The sequence below is a fragment of the Dermacentor silvarum genome, chromosome 10, assembly GCF_013339745.2.
Source record: "Dermacentor silvarum isolate Dsil-2018 chromosome 10, BIME_Dsil_1.4, whole genome shotgun sequence".
Lineage (NCBI taxonomy): Eukaryota > Metazoa > Arthropoda > Arachnida > Ixodida > Ixodidae > Dermacentor > Dermacentor silvarum.
Window position 1 is genome coordinate 58,788,546 of NC_051163.1, and position 17,749 is coordinate 58,806,294.

At 46.7% G+C, this 17,749-nt stretch overlaps 1 protein-coding gene across 1 annotated transcript in view; it reads right to left on the reverse strand.

Annotated features, from left to right (window-relative positions):
- Nucleotides 1-5,320: 5,320 nt before the first annotated feature.
- Nucleotides 5,321-17,749, reverse strand: part of LOC119431566 (probable serine carboxypeptidase CPVL) — a 39,680-nt gene continuing 27,251 nt past the window's right edge. The window contains exons 4-6 of the mRNA XM_049656937.1: nucleotides 16,023-16,203; nucleotides 13,628-13,970; nucleotides 5,321-6,267 (exon numbers count right to left, since the gene is read on the reverse strand). Coding sequence (XP_049512894.1) covers nucleotides 5,408-6,267; nucleotides 13,628-13,970; nucleotides 16,023-16,203 — 1,384 coding nt within the window. The 3' untranslated portion in view covers nucleotides 5,321-5,407. The remainder of the gene's footprint in view (nucleotides 6,268-13,627; nucleotides 13,971-16,022; nucleotides 16,204-17,749) is intronic.

Genomic DNA, 17,749 nt, shown 5'->3' on the forward strand with positions numbered 1-17,749 from the left:
TCGGCAAGCTTCTTGCGAATCCGTGAGAACGTGTGCAGATTGCCTTTTGCCCTCTACCGCTCGTATGGCTAGTGCTATGGCCGCCGCTTCGGCCACGGCCGTGCTCTTGGTACGGATCGTAGCCGACGTGATTGCTTCGTTACCTCTAGTGACGACCGCAGCAAATGCTCTCAGCCTCGAGGGGTAGGGAGTTGCGTCTGTGTAGTGAGTGTTTGGGTCGTTGCGTAACCGTTCGAGTGCCACCGCTCTCGCTCGTCTGCGGCCGGCGTTAAACATGGGGTGCATGTTCTTGGGTATTGGGTGCACGTGTATGCGTTCCCTGTCTTGTCTGGGTATTTGGTGCGTCTCCTCCCCGCAGAATTGGGGTGCCAAGGGGTAGTGAAGTCTCTGTAGTAAAGCTCTACCTTGGGTTGTCGAGTTGAGTCTCTCTCTCTCTGCGCGATCAAGACTGCCGCGGCGTGTTCATCGTACGTATTGTAAATACCCAGACTCTCCAGACGTTCTGTGCCAGTGCAGTCAGGGAGGCCCAGTGCAGCTTTGTAGGCAGTGCGTATGAGTACGTTGGCCTGCTCTGCTTCACATCTGCGTGAAAGCTGGTATGGCAGAGCGTACGTAATGCGGCTGATGACGAAGGCTTCTACCAGTCTCCTGGTGTCGTCCTCCCCCATGCCGTCCTTACTGCTGGCGATTCTTCTTATGAGTCTCGATACGCTCCTGGATGTGTGTTTGAGTTTGTTTAGCGTTGAGGATACGCTGCCTGTCTCCTGAATTAGCATGCCTAGCACCCGGAGCTCCTGCACTTGTTTGACCTGCCTTCCGTTGATCTCCAGATTGAGGATGGGGGAGCGTGTCTGCTGGGTGTTTTTAGGTCTTATTTGTATAAATTCTGATTTTTCTGGTGCACATCTCATGCCTGCCCTTCTCGCGTGTTCGTCAATTGTGTTGATTGCTCTTTGTAGAGTGTCTTGTCTGTGCCGGTAGGACCCCTTAGTTGCCCAAAGGGTGACGTCATCCGCGTAGATAGCTACTCCAAGTTCCTGCTTGCCTTGGACCTGCAGAAGGCCTTTGACAACATATCACATGACGCGATACTCACCGGCCTACAAGAAGTAGGCTGTGGGGAGAGGATCTACAGTTACGTGCACGGTTTTCTCAAAGACAGAACGGCGACCATAGGGCTGGGCCACCTACGATCCGACACGATTAACCTGGCCAACAAGGGCACTCCACAAGGCTCTATACTCTCCCCACTACTTTTCAACATAGGGATGAGGAAATTGGCTCTAGCGTTGGAGGAAGACTCGGCGTGAAAGAGGTTCGTTGGAAAGAAGCACGTGTGTACAGATTGCCACATACTCAATGACCCAAGTTGGCTCGATGGTTTATTTCGAACCTTGTTACGCATATTATGGAATATATATGCATTATATATATATATATATATATATATTCTGTCGTCTCAGAATAGCACATACATATGGTACTCCCAACTTTCTATTGAGTGGTAATGATCCTCCAACCTGTGGTAGATGTGGCGAGAGGCTCACCGACCTCCACGTCCTCTTGGAGTGTCGGGAAGCCGAAAGAGAAAGAAAGATTTTCCGCTCGCATATCGCTATTGTATCCCTCTCCATCCTGCTATGTTTCTCGGTAAACAACCGCTTTTTAACACCAACGCAGTCCTCGCATTCTTGAAAGATGTTGTGCTACATGTTATTAGCCCAATAAGTTCATAGCGCATCCTCTCTCGAGAGGATGTTGCTGTGATAGTTTTTATAGCACATGCCTCCAGGCCCTTGTGTTTCAAGAGCTCTGTTTAGGCACTTGTGCTTCTGGCTAATTTTCGCATCTTTAATATTTTGTAAGTCGTATCATTCCTTCGCAATGCATTCTTCATGTCCATAGTACACATAATTAGTCATTGCCATAATCTTATTACGCATAGATTTTACGCACTTTACAGCGACTGTTTTAGGCCCATTTACAGCCATGTCACATCTAATGTTCATATAGTCCACTATTCATGTACCACTAACAAGTCATTACCATCGTCTTGGCGCTCTTTGGCCACATCTGGCCCTTGCGCCAATAAACCACAATAATCATCATCATCAAGTTTCTGACTCTGACTACTCTGACAATCAAACGACTATATAAAGGAAAGAGATAGTGCAGACAGTTACAGACGCGTATCTATACTAACGATCATATCACATAGCCTAGAAAAAAATTATATTTGAACGTATGACCTCATTTCAATAAAACTCTTCAATAATTTACTGCTGTCACCAGTTTGGCTTTGTTTCTGGTCGGGACACCATTGCCCTCCTTGAAGCGTTCTCAGGCGAGCTATGTGATGCGTGGGAGCATGATATCTTCGCATGTGCTCTGTTGCTTGATATAGCCAAAACGTAAGACACAGTTAACCACAACACCCGTCTTCAGAAGTTATATCGACTCTGCTTCAGATGTGCTTTTTATGAAATTTCAAGGGACTATACCTAGATGGCTGCTCGAAAGTGATATCCTCAGACAAAGAGTTGCCTTTAAGACACAAGGTATGCTGAAAAGCTCCGCAAGGTTATTTTCTGAACACTTTACTAGTCAACCTATTCGTAAATGATTCCTCTTCACGTTCACCACATGGCCTTGCTTATCAATATGCATATGATACTATAATCTTAACTAAACACCTTTGTTAACATCAAGCTGTAGCTACAATTAAGATAATGTGGACGTTTCAATGAATAGGTTGAACAATGGATTGGAAGTTATCAAACATAAAACCGACATCATCTGCTTTAGAAATTCGCTAAAAACAACTCTTCTAGAAGCACCCCTGCACTTGAATTCTCGTGACTGTCGCTCGTGTCAGAGCGCCGCCCGTGAAGCATGCAAACTCTATAACATATCTTGGTGCGGTTTTTGATAGTGATATTGCCTGGAACAATCATTTAACTTACGTTTGCGGTGAGCTTACCGTAGTTGCGTGGTTGCTCTTTAATATTAAAGCTTTTGCTAATCTACCATTAAAAAAACAATCTTGCAAGCGTCCATCGTTTTAAGATAAAGCATTATGGTATTTGCGTTTTGTTCCGCTCATTCGCAGAGCCGCGCTAATTATCCCAAAGATTATGTTGAGTGTTGCTAACCATACCACTGCATCCAGGAGTATGGACGTGTTTCTGTATTTAGGCCTTCCGAATTTTAATGCTTTGGTTTTAGAAACTGTTGGTACATGTCATTTATGGAACAGTGTTGTCAAACATAATTATGTAGCTCCGCGGTCAATGCGCAAGGTAGACCCCGCTTCGTAGCACCTCTTACGATTAGATTCGGCATCGCTACAAGATGCAGCCTTGCCGTTGAAAACCTCCAAAAGAGGCTTTTAATGCAACGTGCAAGGGCAGCTTGAAACACAATATGAAGTTACTGTAAATACAGGTATTGTCACTCTATTGCTTATACTCTACGTCATATTTATTACAGCGTAAACTGTTATGGGCTCATCCCAATAGCCGTTTCGGGTCGCTATCATGCCGCCGCCGCCGCCGACCTCGCCGCGTCACCACTATCGCCGGAAATCAGAAAAAAGTTGTCGCAGTTTCACCTGAAAAGCGAAGCATCAATTGCGATAGCAAATTTGTAGAGAGCTATACGGAGTAATGATATTAGCTTTATCAGCTGTATAAACTTGGACATGCAGCAGCACCGGCAACACGCAGAACTGTTGTCGACGCCGTCGGCGTTTTGCCCGCGTTCGCTCAAAATGCGTGCGGCGTTGGTGACTGTTGCCGGAGCCTCTGATATAAATAGGCACTTGGTGCCGCAGCTAAACGTCGCCTCCCCCCCCCCCCCCCCCCCCACGGCCTTTCGTGCGTCAGAAGAAGGCGCGTGTGCTGTACATATATGGTGATTGTAAAGGAGAAAAGAGACGCCTACTTCTGCAGCCCTTAAGGGAGCACGGCACAGAACGCGCGTTTGTTCTCCGCCGTGCGTTCACTCCCCGTGAAAGCGCGCGTCCCTCGCGCCCTTTCACTCGCACATACAGCGTTCGGCGGCGCGCGGCGACGATTTCATCTCCATTGACGTCATACGGAACCTCACGGCGACGGCGACGGCGACGGCGACGGCAACGGCGACGGCGACGCCGACGGCAGAAATCTGCTTTGGAGTGTCCATATAATTGCTATCGCAATAAAAGAAACCTATAAACGCAGACGCAGACGATCCGAGCCTCCGCCAGTATGGTGGCGTCATCTAGTTAAGGTGCAGACGACGAGATGCCATTCAAACGAGGCGCGCAAAAAAAAGAACGCGATCCCCAGTCTCCGCAAGTATGGTCGCGCAATCTAGTTAACGTGCCTACAAACGCATCTTGCGCAGCTCGCCATCGACGCCCGGCGGACCGTTCAGATCATTCTCGTCAAAACGAGGCGAAGAGACTTTTATGCGAAGACCCTGGTGTGCGTGGTGCCGAAATTGCAGCTATACTCTTGAGCCGCTCCACCAGCTTGCGCTGTGACTGTGCTGCGTGTGCCACGCATTCCTGTGACCTTTTGTACAGTGCAATCTTCTTTAACACAATGTTGTACTGATTACAAACAATATTTCCCTTTGTATTCCTGACATTTTTTTTTTATTTCCTCGCCGCTGCTGCCAGGCCGTGTCACGCAAGCCTCCTAATTAGCTTTGACCGGCCACCTGAATTGATATGTATTGCCGTTAAAGATGGCAATAAATATTATTATTATTATTATTATTATTATTATTATTATTATTATTATTATTATTATTATTATAACTGTTATTAAAGCGATAGCCGTAAGTGGCTCGTTGCAATGGCTCATGTCCGAAAAAGGTGGCGTGGTTTTCAGTGATTCAAGAAAAGACGCCGAGTGATTGAACAAATATGATGATCAGGAATGGCTCATATCCGCCTTATCAAGCGAAGATGCAATGGCTGAATGCGAATGAAGAAACGAAAGTAAGAACGAAGGGAAGAACGAAAGGAGGAACGAAAGAACGAACAAAATGGCAAATAAAAATGGAATAACAAAAGAAATAAACCGAAGAGTTGCAGAATACGGCTCCTCAAGTTGTCTTCTATAGAATTTTATTTAAACAAAGTTGCTCTTATGAGTGTGTAATTGTTACTCAATTCTATGCAAATGTAAACGCACCTGTTGTACTTCTATTGATACACCTCTTCATAATGTGTTCCTGGTGAATGGTAGAGGACACGCGTTAGCTAACTTCGTTTAGAATTTATGGAAGCACAGAAAAATTGAACACAATACATCTGAGATTGTGTACTCAGGAAGGACAGCAGCAACATTTTATTGAAGCACACAAATTACTTATGCTGTTTGATGTCCAGAAACTATTACAGCGCTCTGTCCTTTGATTACTTTGATGTGCCCTCCATCACGCCGTTTGAAGCTGGCGCTGGAGCAGTCGGACCTTTCGTTGAATTAGCAATAAATTCAGTTATCAGGTAGTATGCCTCGTCAGGTTTCTCGGCGGCCCCATAGTGACTCATCCCTAATATCACAGCTTCCGTGAATTCATGCGCTGTCTTGATATAGCCAGCAAAACCGTAGTAATAGTCGTGCGGCTTCCAAGGGCAACGTGTGGCATTTCTGTAGTCATCTGCGTAAGTCCAGTTCAAGCTTCGAAAATAATTTCTCTGGTTTACAGATGGGAAAAGTGCGTCCATTTGTCCAGTGTAGAAAAGGACTCTAGATTCATTCAGCACACGTTCGTTGAACGCGCTAATATCTCTCAACCAATCGGTAGCAAAGCTGAGTAGCAGAAAGGGATTGTTGATCTGAAAATTGGTGTTCATTCCAGCATGTAGGGCTACCTTGGTGGTGCTGTCATTTAAAAATCCAAAGCAGTATAACATTTGAAGTGGCCTCCGAGTGAACATGGGGCTTGCGTGATCATTGTAAAGCGTGAGATTCTGAAATAGTGTAGGCGTTTCATCGTTCGTAAATATTGTCTCGAAGAGCAGCTTCAGCGCGTACATCTTTAATGTAGTATTTTGAGACGCTTGCAGCTGTCTCATCATTTCAAACTGTCCTCCAAATCTTGTGCGCCCACTTGCATTGAGCATCGACATGGAGTAGAGGAATTCGGTGGAGTCGGCTACATCAAGTACCGGGCCGAGAAATCCATTGCCTCCGATCACACCCTTGAGGTTTAGCTTCAAGTTCTGCATACCGGTGAGATTCCAGTAGTAGGCGATAGCAACAGAATACCTTGCTGTAAAAATAAAAAAATACAATATACTTGCATATGCATTTTGAATATACATCCACTCACTCTTATCGTTTACTAATATAATTGCGCAGGAATGCCTCCATCGTCCACTCGTCTTTAAGACTGAAACTTTAAAACAACGCTTGTTCGCTCAAATGTATAATAGTATTCCGCTATGTGGGATACCGCTTCTTCACTCACTCCCCATCGAAGCCATTCAAGTTCGCACAGCCAGAGTTATTTTATGTTATCATTCTCACCACGTCAGTGCTACATTTATGAAGTATACATTTAATAGATCTTTGATCAGGTCGCAAGCGGAATGGTCTCTGCCTATTTGACAATATCTATCACTACAACCATGTACTAAAATGACACTTCCTCGCGCCTCATTCCTACATTTCAAGACAGACAAGTCACACACACAAATAGTATTACACAAATTGTATTATAGGGAACATGACGAATGGTGGTCAATCATTATCACCAGCGCACGCACGTAATTTCCTCTCGTGATCGGGTTAAATGTTATGTTTCTGATCATCGCGTTAACTGTTTAGAATTTTCAGTAAATAATCCTCTTTAGAACTGGTAGAGGTGCGTGGTACCGAAAACCTCCAAACTGGAAATGCGAGCCCACATGCAAACGTCAACTGCGCCCAGCGTTGCAACCCCGGAGGTCTTTCTTCTTCTGTCCGTCGTCTGCTCTAGTGTGCTCCGCTTCAAGCCAACATTGTTGTTTTCAGCGACATGGATGAAAATAGCGTAGAGGACTGGCTCCCGCTGTACCAGAGGCTAAGCGTGCACAACCGAGGGGACAATGCCACTAAACTAAAACAACGTGATTTGATATATCGCGCGTGTGGCAAGCCTCTGGTGCAATATTACAACACGGATTTCCCAACATGGTCGGCGTTCAAGACCTCTTTCGCATACGTGTATGACCACCGCTTTGCGTGCAGCTAGCTTTAGCAAGCTGCAGGCACAGCTCGTGGGAGGCGCGACTCGCCCGGCAGGACCTGGGAAGCCAGCTGGCAACGTTCGACCAAGCCGAACGAGCCACTAGAGCCAGTGGGGCCTTGGAATAGGGGCTTCACCCGCAAGAACCTCAGTCTGCTATTTCAATAAAATGTTTATTCCTCCTCCAGATATAGCTGCGTTTACGACAACGAGTACAGCAATCATTCACGACCTACTCCACAGACATTCTCGACCTAAACAACAGAGTTAACGCGCCCATGTCGGACAAAACCAGAACGTTGTGAAGGGAATAGAAGACGTGGTTCACATACTGCTCGTCAAGAGCCCGCGCACAGTGACAGAAATTACCCTGCGTCACAGTTACTAAGAGTTGTGGAAGCAGTGGTCTTTAACGCGCCGCCCCCCTTCACATGAACACCTTGCTGGATTCGCTGTCGTTTGCGATCAGTCAACGCTGCTAGCGAAAGTAGTGTTTATGCGTGAGGAAATTGCGCGCTAGTTCTCCTTAGTGCGCCATTCGCTCAGTCGCAGCATATAGCGTACAATAGCATTCTCCGAATATTTTGCTCACGCAACGTCACGCAACTGAGCATGAAATCACTGAGGTCCTGCCTTAGCACCGCCAACAGCTCTTTGCAGCGCCTCTCCGTTATGCTGACGTCATCATCAACACTCGACTGCTTCCGGCGACTGCAGTTTCGTCTGTATTTGTGGGGTCACCAATTTGCTGTCGTTACTAACAACACCATGTTTGCTCTCATCATTGAAACATCCCTCAGGCCACCTTGCCAGGTGGCCACTTCGCCTACAGAATTGCGACATCTACATCGTGTGCCGAAACCTATGTCACCAACCTGACAGCGACGCCCTGTCATGCTGCCCCTTGCCCGGTCAAACTGCCGGCTCCTCCTTCCATCGATATTGATCCAATCGCTTCCCAGCAACGCGAAGACTGCTGGATCTGTTCCCTTATGTACTTTCGCTACGATTCGCCAACACAACTTACAGCTCGTACTTTGTGTCGTCAAGCCTCTCATTTCGCGATTTGGCGTGAGCTTCTGCACCAACGCAATTATTCATCAGACGGCTATCAGTGGTTACTCGCAATACATAGCAGTCTTCGTTCTAAAATATGCGCGTTCTTTCACGCTGATAGACACTGTGGCAACTCAGGAATGTTCAAAACTTCCCAACGTCTTCGACAGTGGTACTAATGGCGAGGGACCCGCTATATTCAAGAATTTCTTCGTTACTGCCCGAACTGCCAACGCCAAAAAATCTTCTCCTCCCTAGTAGCCGGGAGGTCAGCAGCCTTTACGTTGCCTTGCGTGGCCAGTTGGGCATGTGGGCATTGGTTTGTAGAGGCAAAATCCGTTGACATCTGCTGGTGACTGCTGGGGCCTAGTCCTAGTTGACCATCTCACGCATACGCCGAAACCGCCGCCCTCCCGGCAGCTAAAGCGCACCACGTGGCGTCCTTCATATACTTTGCCGTTTTATCCTCTGTAACAGTCCACCTCGGGAACTGCTGAGTGACCACGGTCATCGACGCCATCCTCGATCAGTGCCCAATTGTTCACTAGAAAAGCACTGTTTACCATCCTTACGCCAACGAACCAACGACCACACAAATTAGGACTTCATTCTCCCTTTGGTTACCTGCGCATATAACAGTGCTACTAAAATTCCCACTGGTTTTGTGGGGATTACATATAATGACCGCACTCGTCCGAGACTCCTCACAAAATTCTCCTTTATCCCCCGACTGCATGCGAGTTTATGTGCACCCCTTTCTGTCACCGCAAGCCTGCCGAGGAGTGCCGCCAGCTCACACGAGCTGACCAGGACACTTCAACTGACCAGGAGGGCCAGAAAAGCAACCGTCCCAACACCTGCGTGCCCACTTTCATTCCTGGCGCGCTTGTGTGGCTATCAGAATACGCCTGGTCTTTCAAAACTGCCCCCAAGTATGAAGTCCCCTACCGCATCGTCGAGCGCACATCTGCCGTGAGCTACGTCATTGAACCCGTTGCGCTGTATTGGGAACTGCGTCGTCGGGGACGAGCATTGTCCATATGCAGCACCTTATGACCTACTATGATGTGCTCATTGTGGCCAGCTTTTAGGTCGCCAGGACGGCTTCATTTTTGTTCCCGGGGCTTAATTGGAGCCACGACGCTGAACGCTGGCCAATCATCACCAGCGTTGGGCACGGGATATGCCTCTGATGTTCGGACTCGGGGTTCGTTTCCTGACCATCCCGTTAGTCATTCCGAACGCCCAGTAAATAAACCTATTTAGCCATGAATTTTTCTTGCACCGCACGTGTATTGACTGGAACTACATTCCTGCAACCCCCGGCCATTCATGACCCACGAAGTTTGAAGACCACTATTCACCACGCCAACATTTAATCTAATGTGTCATTGTTCCGCGTAAATTTTGGTGTCTGGTTCAGCCATTCTTTTCTGTAGTACCTACAAACCTTGAAGATATTAGCAATAAATCAACAAAATAAATACATGGCACCATTCAACTATACACACTGCCAATTCTGGCTCACCCTACTCCCCGCCAAGAGAAAACAAACAAAAAACACGACACATAAATAGAACGCCTAATATATGCAAACGAAATATTTTGGAACAAGCATACTAGTCAGAACTCGTAAACTGAGATAAACGAAATCTCTTGATGCGCTTAAATTTATTTTACCTTGCGTTTATTTGCAATTATTTGCAGTTATTTGCAATGAATTAAACGAAGATGCAACTCTTTACTGATGCCGACACCGTCCGAAAACCCAACAAGCAACGACATGTCTGTTACACCGGTGACCGATTAGTGTTGCCCATACAGCTTAACAAACACGGCTATAACAGCTTTCCTATAGTAAGCCCCTTGCAGGGGTGAACTTCCGCTTCTATTACATCGTGATACTCAAGCTTTCTTTGCCTAGCTCACCATCGTTCCGTGTCCATCGGTCCCTTATCTCGAAGAATGCGGAACAGATATATATATATATATATATATATATATATATATATATATATATATATATAATGTGTGTGTGTGTGTGTGTGTGTTTTGCGATTACCTTTGCGGAGAAATACATTGATTGGCATTCCAGTTGTTTTTGTGCTTAAATAAATAAAACGACGTTTTCTTCAGACACTAACTGGAACGCATATGCATTTCTTCGCAAAGTTCCCGAATTAATATATCGAAACTGGTGTCATCCTGAGAATTCATTCCAACTTGATCCACCTTGTGAACTCCATGGTTACAATTTGTAAATTGCAAAATGAGCCATACGGTAATTAGTTAAAAGCTTAATTAGGGATTTTTTAAATTAGTCTTTTATGCATCTCATGTTTTTGTGCAAGTAATGTCCGCGTTTTCTGGTAGACCAGCTCATGAAATAGAATTCTGCTATCTGCCTCAGACAACCTTTAAAATTTTTTAAAGTTCTCTGAAACACCCTGTATACATGTTTGCCAGTAATACAGCTTCGAGTTATATTTAACGCTTTCTGTAGCACAGCCGTAGCACTCAAAAACGACGAGCCGATTTAGCTACTAGAATGTGCGATGCTGGCAGATATATTCATTATTCCACCTTGACCATTCTTCGAAGCAAGTTCACAAGATTACGGTTGTCAGACTTGATTTTTGATCAAACGTACAGATTCCGAATTTGCTGCAACATGTTTGAATGCAGGGCTTCTGCAGCGTGCAAGTGGGTGGCCAGACCGCTTTCACTATTTTTTCACATGAAACGAGCTGTCTCTTAGATGTGTTCCAAAAAAGACTGTCTATACTTAATTGACAGCAGGTATAGCAGGAATTTAGGAAGTTAGGAAATTTGCAGGCGCAAGTTGGAATACGCTAGCGCAAGACAGGGGTAATTGGAGATCGCAGGGAGAGGCCTTCGTCCTGCAGTGGACATAAAATATAGGCTGATGATGATGATGATGATGATGATGATGATGATGATAGCTGTAAAAATGGACCGTACATACAAATTACTTCATTTCAGGGAGACAAAAATTGCGCTATCGATGCTTTCGACGTTGTTTTCCGCCAAACAGGTTATTCTCGATGCATCCTCTGCTGTTGAAATGTGTCATGCTTCCGGCTTATCATAATTGTCATGTATGGCCCTTTTGTGCTGCCGACGCCTTTTTCACGAGTATGAAAAGGCAGAATTAGACGCAAAGACACCGCAAACTTCAATCGCAATTTCAATGTGATGCAATTTGTCTAATCCTTGTCTACTACTGTATTTGTCGTTTTTGAAGTTGTCTTCAAATTATTACAATTTATTGCGATAGTAAATATATGGACACTCCAAGCACATTTCTGCCGTTGCCTTCGCCGTGAGATTCCGTATAAAGTCCAAATACGGTAACACCGTCGCCGCGTGCCGTACGCTGCATGTGCGAGTGAAAGCTTGCGAGGGTCAGCCGACGATCAGGGCTCAGTCTTGCGCGCGCGATGGAAGAAGGCGGGGCGGGAGGAAGGGCGGGGGGAGGGGGCATTCTACTCCGACGGCTGCTGCTTACGGCGCAGCCGCGCGGGCGTCGTATCTTGAACGTGGTCTGAGATATTCACAAAGTACGCACCCGCGTGGGTATCATCTTCAGAGTGATCTGCGATGCGAACAAAATGCAACTAGTGCCGGTAGCTTCGTAAGCGCTGTGCTTTCGATGTTTAGTTGGCGTTGAAGCCAGAGACAACACGAAGGTCAATTCGCTCGCTGCTGGTGCCGGGCCTCCTCACTCGAACGTTTTGACAGCGAGTTTCCGTGGTCATCGAGCGAGATGTGTTCATGTTTAGCTGCGCGCGCATAACACCGAGCAGTATAAAAGCGTGCGCTGTCGGCGCAGAGCATTCCGACGTTCGGCGATCAGTATGGCGAGGACGAAGAAGCAACTGTCTCCGGAAGAAGAAGCAGCGCGGCAAGAAAGACGACGGGAAGCTCCTCGAGCATGGGCCCAACACCCACGTTCCGACCCAGAGTTCCGAGCAGAGGAAGCCGACGCTAAGTGACGGTGAAGATCCGAGGGTCTTGAGCTACGAGTGAGGGAGGCGGCGTCGCGGCAACGGTCAGAAGAGACTCATCGGGAAGTGAATAAGTTGAAGCCACCAGCTCCGCTGTTTCATCAGTCTTCGCGCGCCATTAAGTCAGTGAAGCTGCGCTGATTATTTTTTTTTGTGTGTGTCTCAACGTAACGCAGTAAATGCTCGTTCTACATTACTAACAGTATATCCATGCAATAACAAAAATAAGTGTAGCGATAGCTGAGTGGTTAAGACGCTCGGCTCGCAAATGCACACTGCTTCACTGACATGCGCTCAACTGCCGGTGGAGGCTGCTTTGTAAAACCTTTTTTTTTTTGCTTCGTGGTTGGGCAATGGCGCAACTAGGAACGACGAGGTGGCCTGATAACAAAAATAAATCATTGTTATGTGTTATCGACAGTGAGAAAGGTCGTCGTCAGTGTAACGGGTTAGACGGATGGATGGTCAGTTAAACCAAACCCAATTTCGAGCACTTATCGGCTGTCACCGTAAAAAAAAAAAATGTCACAGTTTCGCCCTGAGGGCGAAGCAATGAATGCGATAGCAACACAGCAATGTCATACGAAGTAAGATGAGCGGCTTTGGTAGCAATATGAATTGTAGTAAACATGAGCTGATTGAGTAAGCAGGTGTGCTGCGGCGGAAGTAGACCGACATGATGAGAGACTCGATGACCACGAGAAGGCGAGTGTGAAATGGTGGTGCTCATGAGAAGCGCTTCCCGAGGGCAGCGCGTGCGAAGGGACACACCTGTAGCGCTGCACTGCCGATCTGGGCAGCATCGCATGTGTAGCGTGCGTTGGAAAATGTGGCCCGACTATTACTAACTGAATGAACAAGCGGGGTGTGAGCGCGCACAAACAAACATGAATAGGTCACACTGAATGACTGCAGACAACGACTGTCAAAACGCTGGCAGCAAGCGCATACGCCGCAGCGGGTGAGGTACGTGCGGTCTATCGCTTCAACGGAAACTGAGCGGCGAATGCACAGCGCATACCGTGTGGAGATAAGAGACGGTGCAGGCGAGCGACGAGCGCGGTTGTTGGCAGAGTAGAAGTGCGCCCCCCCCCCCCCCCGCTCCCTCCGGCGCTGGCTTCCCGCTTCCTTCCTTGCCCCTGGGAGATTGAGTGTGTTCGCTCACCGTGATAGCGCGCGTCCCCGCACGCTTCCGCTCGGGCATACGGCGCGCGGCGAAGATTTTATCTATACGGAACCTCACGGCGACGGCGACGGCAGAAATTCGGTTGAAGTGTCCATACAATTGCTATCGCAATAAAAGGAAAAGGAATGCTGACCTCCATATGACTCTCCGGCCAGGTAGATCTCCCGGTTTTCATATTCACTGAATACCTTCAAGAATTGTGTCAAGAATTCCTGGACGTGTCCCACTATGTCCTCAAGTTTCGTTGGGTACCCGTGTGTTTCATTTGTGAAGCTGAAGCCAGCCCCCACAGGAAGATCCACGTAGAGGACGCTCATGTTCTTCTGTAAGGTCTTCTCCCTGGGATATATATTTGGCGAGCCATTTGTGTATATATCAAAGACGAAAGGGCCGTTCTCGAGAAATAGACCAAATAGTGCTGACAGGCCAGGGCCACCTTGTGTCCACAGGAGTAGTGGTGCAGAAGACGAATTGCCCTGGAAAAATTTGGGGGCGTTGTAGTCACTAATTATGTCTTCTTTTTAAAAATAAAAATCGCATTTTACTTTTTTAGCATACACCAGACATTCACATGAGCGATGCCTATACCACCTGCTTTTATTTTAGATCGAACAGATGTTGCAAAAAATACCTGTGACATATCGTCTTTTCTCCAGTTAAGGTGCATTTATATGAGGCAGAAACTACTTGTATGAGAAATGACAGCAAATAAGGTTAGTAAATAAAATCTTTGGCTAGTTAATGTCCTAATTATTCAACAGAATGCTAAATTGGGTTGCTCGGTACATAATGAAGTTAAAGCAAATAACAGTGCGAAAGAGAGCACGAACAGCAGGTAACGACAGCAGTCCGTACGTTTCCTTTTCTGTGTCCTGTGTCTCCCGGGATTACTCCTTTTACCTAATTATTAACTTATGCGACACAGCTTCCTGTTGTGAAGCTGTAGCGAAGCAATAGTGAAGCCACGTCTTTTTGGTAGAAATTATCACCCTAACATTACTTTTTAGATGTTTTAAGAAATATATTGACGTTCCAGCTAACAGTTTCCCAAAAGCGTCAGTTAAAAACAGCTCGGGATAAACTTCACTACAATGTCAATGCATACGGTCTTTAATAACGTTCAGTAAATCATCATTAGTACTTCTGACCGCAGTGAAAGCTTTTAAGAAATACCTCATGTCGATCCATGTACTGTGGGAATCGGTGTACGCGAAGATTTCATCAGCCAGCTAGGAAATATGGCGTATTACGACAGTACCAGCGTGGCACACTTCAGTGAGTAACGCGTTCGTCAACCACCATAATGGACCTCGTAGAGAAAGCGGAAATTTTATATACCATTAAAATGTGTCGAATCACAACATATGGTGTGCTTGACCTTGTAGAAATGCACCGCAGTACAGTGAGACACGCATGGCGAATGTCGCGGCGAATGTGTCCCGTAATTTGCTAACTTTATCGTCACCTATAGAAGGTGCCTACGCTCACTCCTGATAATTAACTTATTTTTGTAAGACTCCCCTAACGCGCAAGAGCCACAAAGCGCTGGCTTGCATTAGATAAATTCGTAAAAGTGTCTTATCCCACCTTTCTGGCATGCGTCCTTGGTCAGTGGTTAAATCATCGTTGAAAGCAACCATCGGAAATGTAATTATATATATTGTGAGCATTTATATTATGCACGTCATCTCCCTCATCTGTACATAACCATCACCATCGCTTAGCACCTTCTTCGGCGCGCTAGCTCGTGCTTCGGGAATAAAAGCGTCCGTTGAACCGTTGCGTCTCAAGTGGTGGAGGTGCGGAGTACGTATTCCAGTGTGGCGCATAACAGCTTCTGCACACGTCTACTTCTTCGTCGTCATGGCTTGTCCCGACCTCTAGGACAGCGACACGTCTCTGTGGGTCCACTCTCAACCCTTCCCACTGCAGCATCAGTGAAGAGCGCGCGCTAGGAGTGCTGTTCTTTCCTTGGAGTGCTATAAATAGACATATTCGCTTGTCAAAGTCACCCTCAAGGTTACATATTTGACCACAAGATGCCGTACACCATCAAATTGGGTGACTAAGCAAAAAAAAAAGCCATCACATTCATACCGAGTGCGCGTATCTCCTATCTTTCCATGTAACATGTTACGGGACCCGTTTGGCACCGAGATTCGCTGCGCGTCTTTCATCGTTTTGTGGTGCTTTGGCGTGTTTATACAAGGTGAAACACGTCATGGATTGTCAGTCAATGTGTTTCAATGTCGTAGAAAACTTCCGATTGCTCTGTAATTTCCATCATGATGCTTGAGAGACGCGTCCGACAGCGAAATTTGCATCTCGTCTATTGTCGCAATGCGCCATTTTACCTTGCTGGTTAAAAAAAAAAAGCTCCAGTTACACCAATTTCAACAGCACGTGTGATCTGCATAACCTCTTTCCTAATAGTTCTCACCATAGCAAGAACTATTAAATATTTACATCATTTTATTGCAGGCCGCGTGCTGGTATAAAGCTGTGAAATGCCCGAACAATTCACTTACCTCTACTTCAGTCAGAAGGAAGAAGAGATTGCTTTGTGTAGTTTTGTTCACAGTTATGTAACCAGAGTGAGCAGTGACTCCTATCTTTTGAAAGTAGGGTACTTTGCTCTTGTTTCTTGCTTCGTAGTAAGTGCAGTTGTCAATGTATGGTGTGAGGAACAGAGGTCCAGTATCTGTTGAACTATACAGCAAAATAAAAGCGTATTTGTTAATTTCTGGCCGAGACTGCTTTGAGGAATGTAGAGCAGTTTCTTGTAATTTAAATGATACTCTACAATTCAGTGTGTTTCATTATTAGCCCTAAGATCTTTGAGTGGTGCCCATTCTTGCTTGACGTCTGCACGGGTTTCCGCTGCCGCACCTAGCCGCACGTGGGTTCGTTACGTGAAGACAATTTGACGCTGTTTGTGAAATGGGAGACTGCAGTTTTGTAGGACACAAAGAAACAAATGTTCCAGCACATTATTCTCGGCAAAATGGAGCATAGTTGCCGTCGTTACCGCAATTATTCTGGTTTGCACATAGAGTCATCTGCTAGTCATCATCAAGTGTAGAAGTGCGTATATGGCCTCGGTTCTCGTCCTTGCTGTTGCATTGCGGTGGCTCACAATAAATCGTCGACCTTTCTTTTTAACAGCGGAGCTGTTTTTATTCGAGCCTTCGCCGTAAGTCCGATGTCACACAGGTCACGTGACCAGGAGAGGATGAGAGCCGCGCCGGGGAGGGCGGGTCACGTGAGCAGCAGAGGAGGAGAGGCGCGCTGGGGGATTAGGTGACCAATGAGAGGGCGCGCGCCGGGGGAAGTAAACGACTAATGAGAGGCCGCGCTTGGCGCGAGGAGGAAAGGTGGTGGGTAAAAGAGAAGGTGTTTCTGTGCGGTGCGCCCTTTCGGATAACGAACGCGCAGCGCAGCAGGGCGGCGATGCGACTATGGGAAGACCACGAGTAGTGCGTATTCCTCAGAAAGAGGCTGCCTACCACGAGCGTCAGCGAGAGTTTGCTCGTGAACGGGCTCATCGCTTGCTCTCGTTATTGACGCGCAAAAACAAGGGGCTGCGCAACTTGCACGCCGGAAAAAGTATGCCAAAACACACACAAAAACCTCACGCGAAAAAAAAAAAAACACACTGAGAGAACCGCAAATATGTAGCAGCACCAACGAAGCAACACACAGAGCTGCTGCCGACGCCGTCCGCGATTCCCCGCGTTCGCGCTAACGCGCGCGGTGTCCATGACTACATCTGATGCCTCTGGCAGCGGATCGGCGAGTTTCAACCAGAGAACTGGACACTCGTCGAGTATATAGCCTCGGAAGTCTTCTCACCTCGCAACGTTTCAATATAACATAACTTCTGTTGTACATCTGTGTTTACTTCTGTTTACGCAATTGCATCATGTGCAACACAGCTCATGTAACACCCATAACACTGAGCGTAACTAAGGCAGCTTTGCTATTCGACCATATTTACGGAGTGGAAGGGGCGGTAATTTTTTTTTTAATGAACTGCAGCATTTGGCCTTCGGCTACCATTTCTGCGCTGTAGTACTGCACCGTGTGCGTCTCCATCAGTCATCGTTTCTCGCACTCTTCAAAAAACAAGATGCAAAACCAACTAGCCCAGTGTCGCAGTATTGTATGTGTTTCGATCAGTCGTCGTGTCGCACCCTGCCCCCGCTGCAATATGTAACACCATGTTAGACTATTGCCGATGTGTAGTGTGTACCTC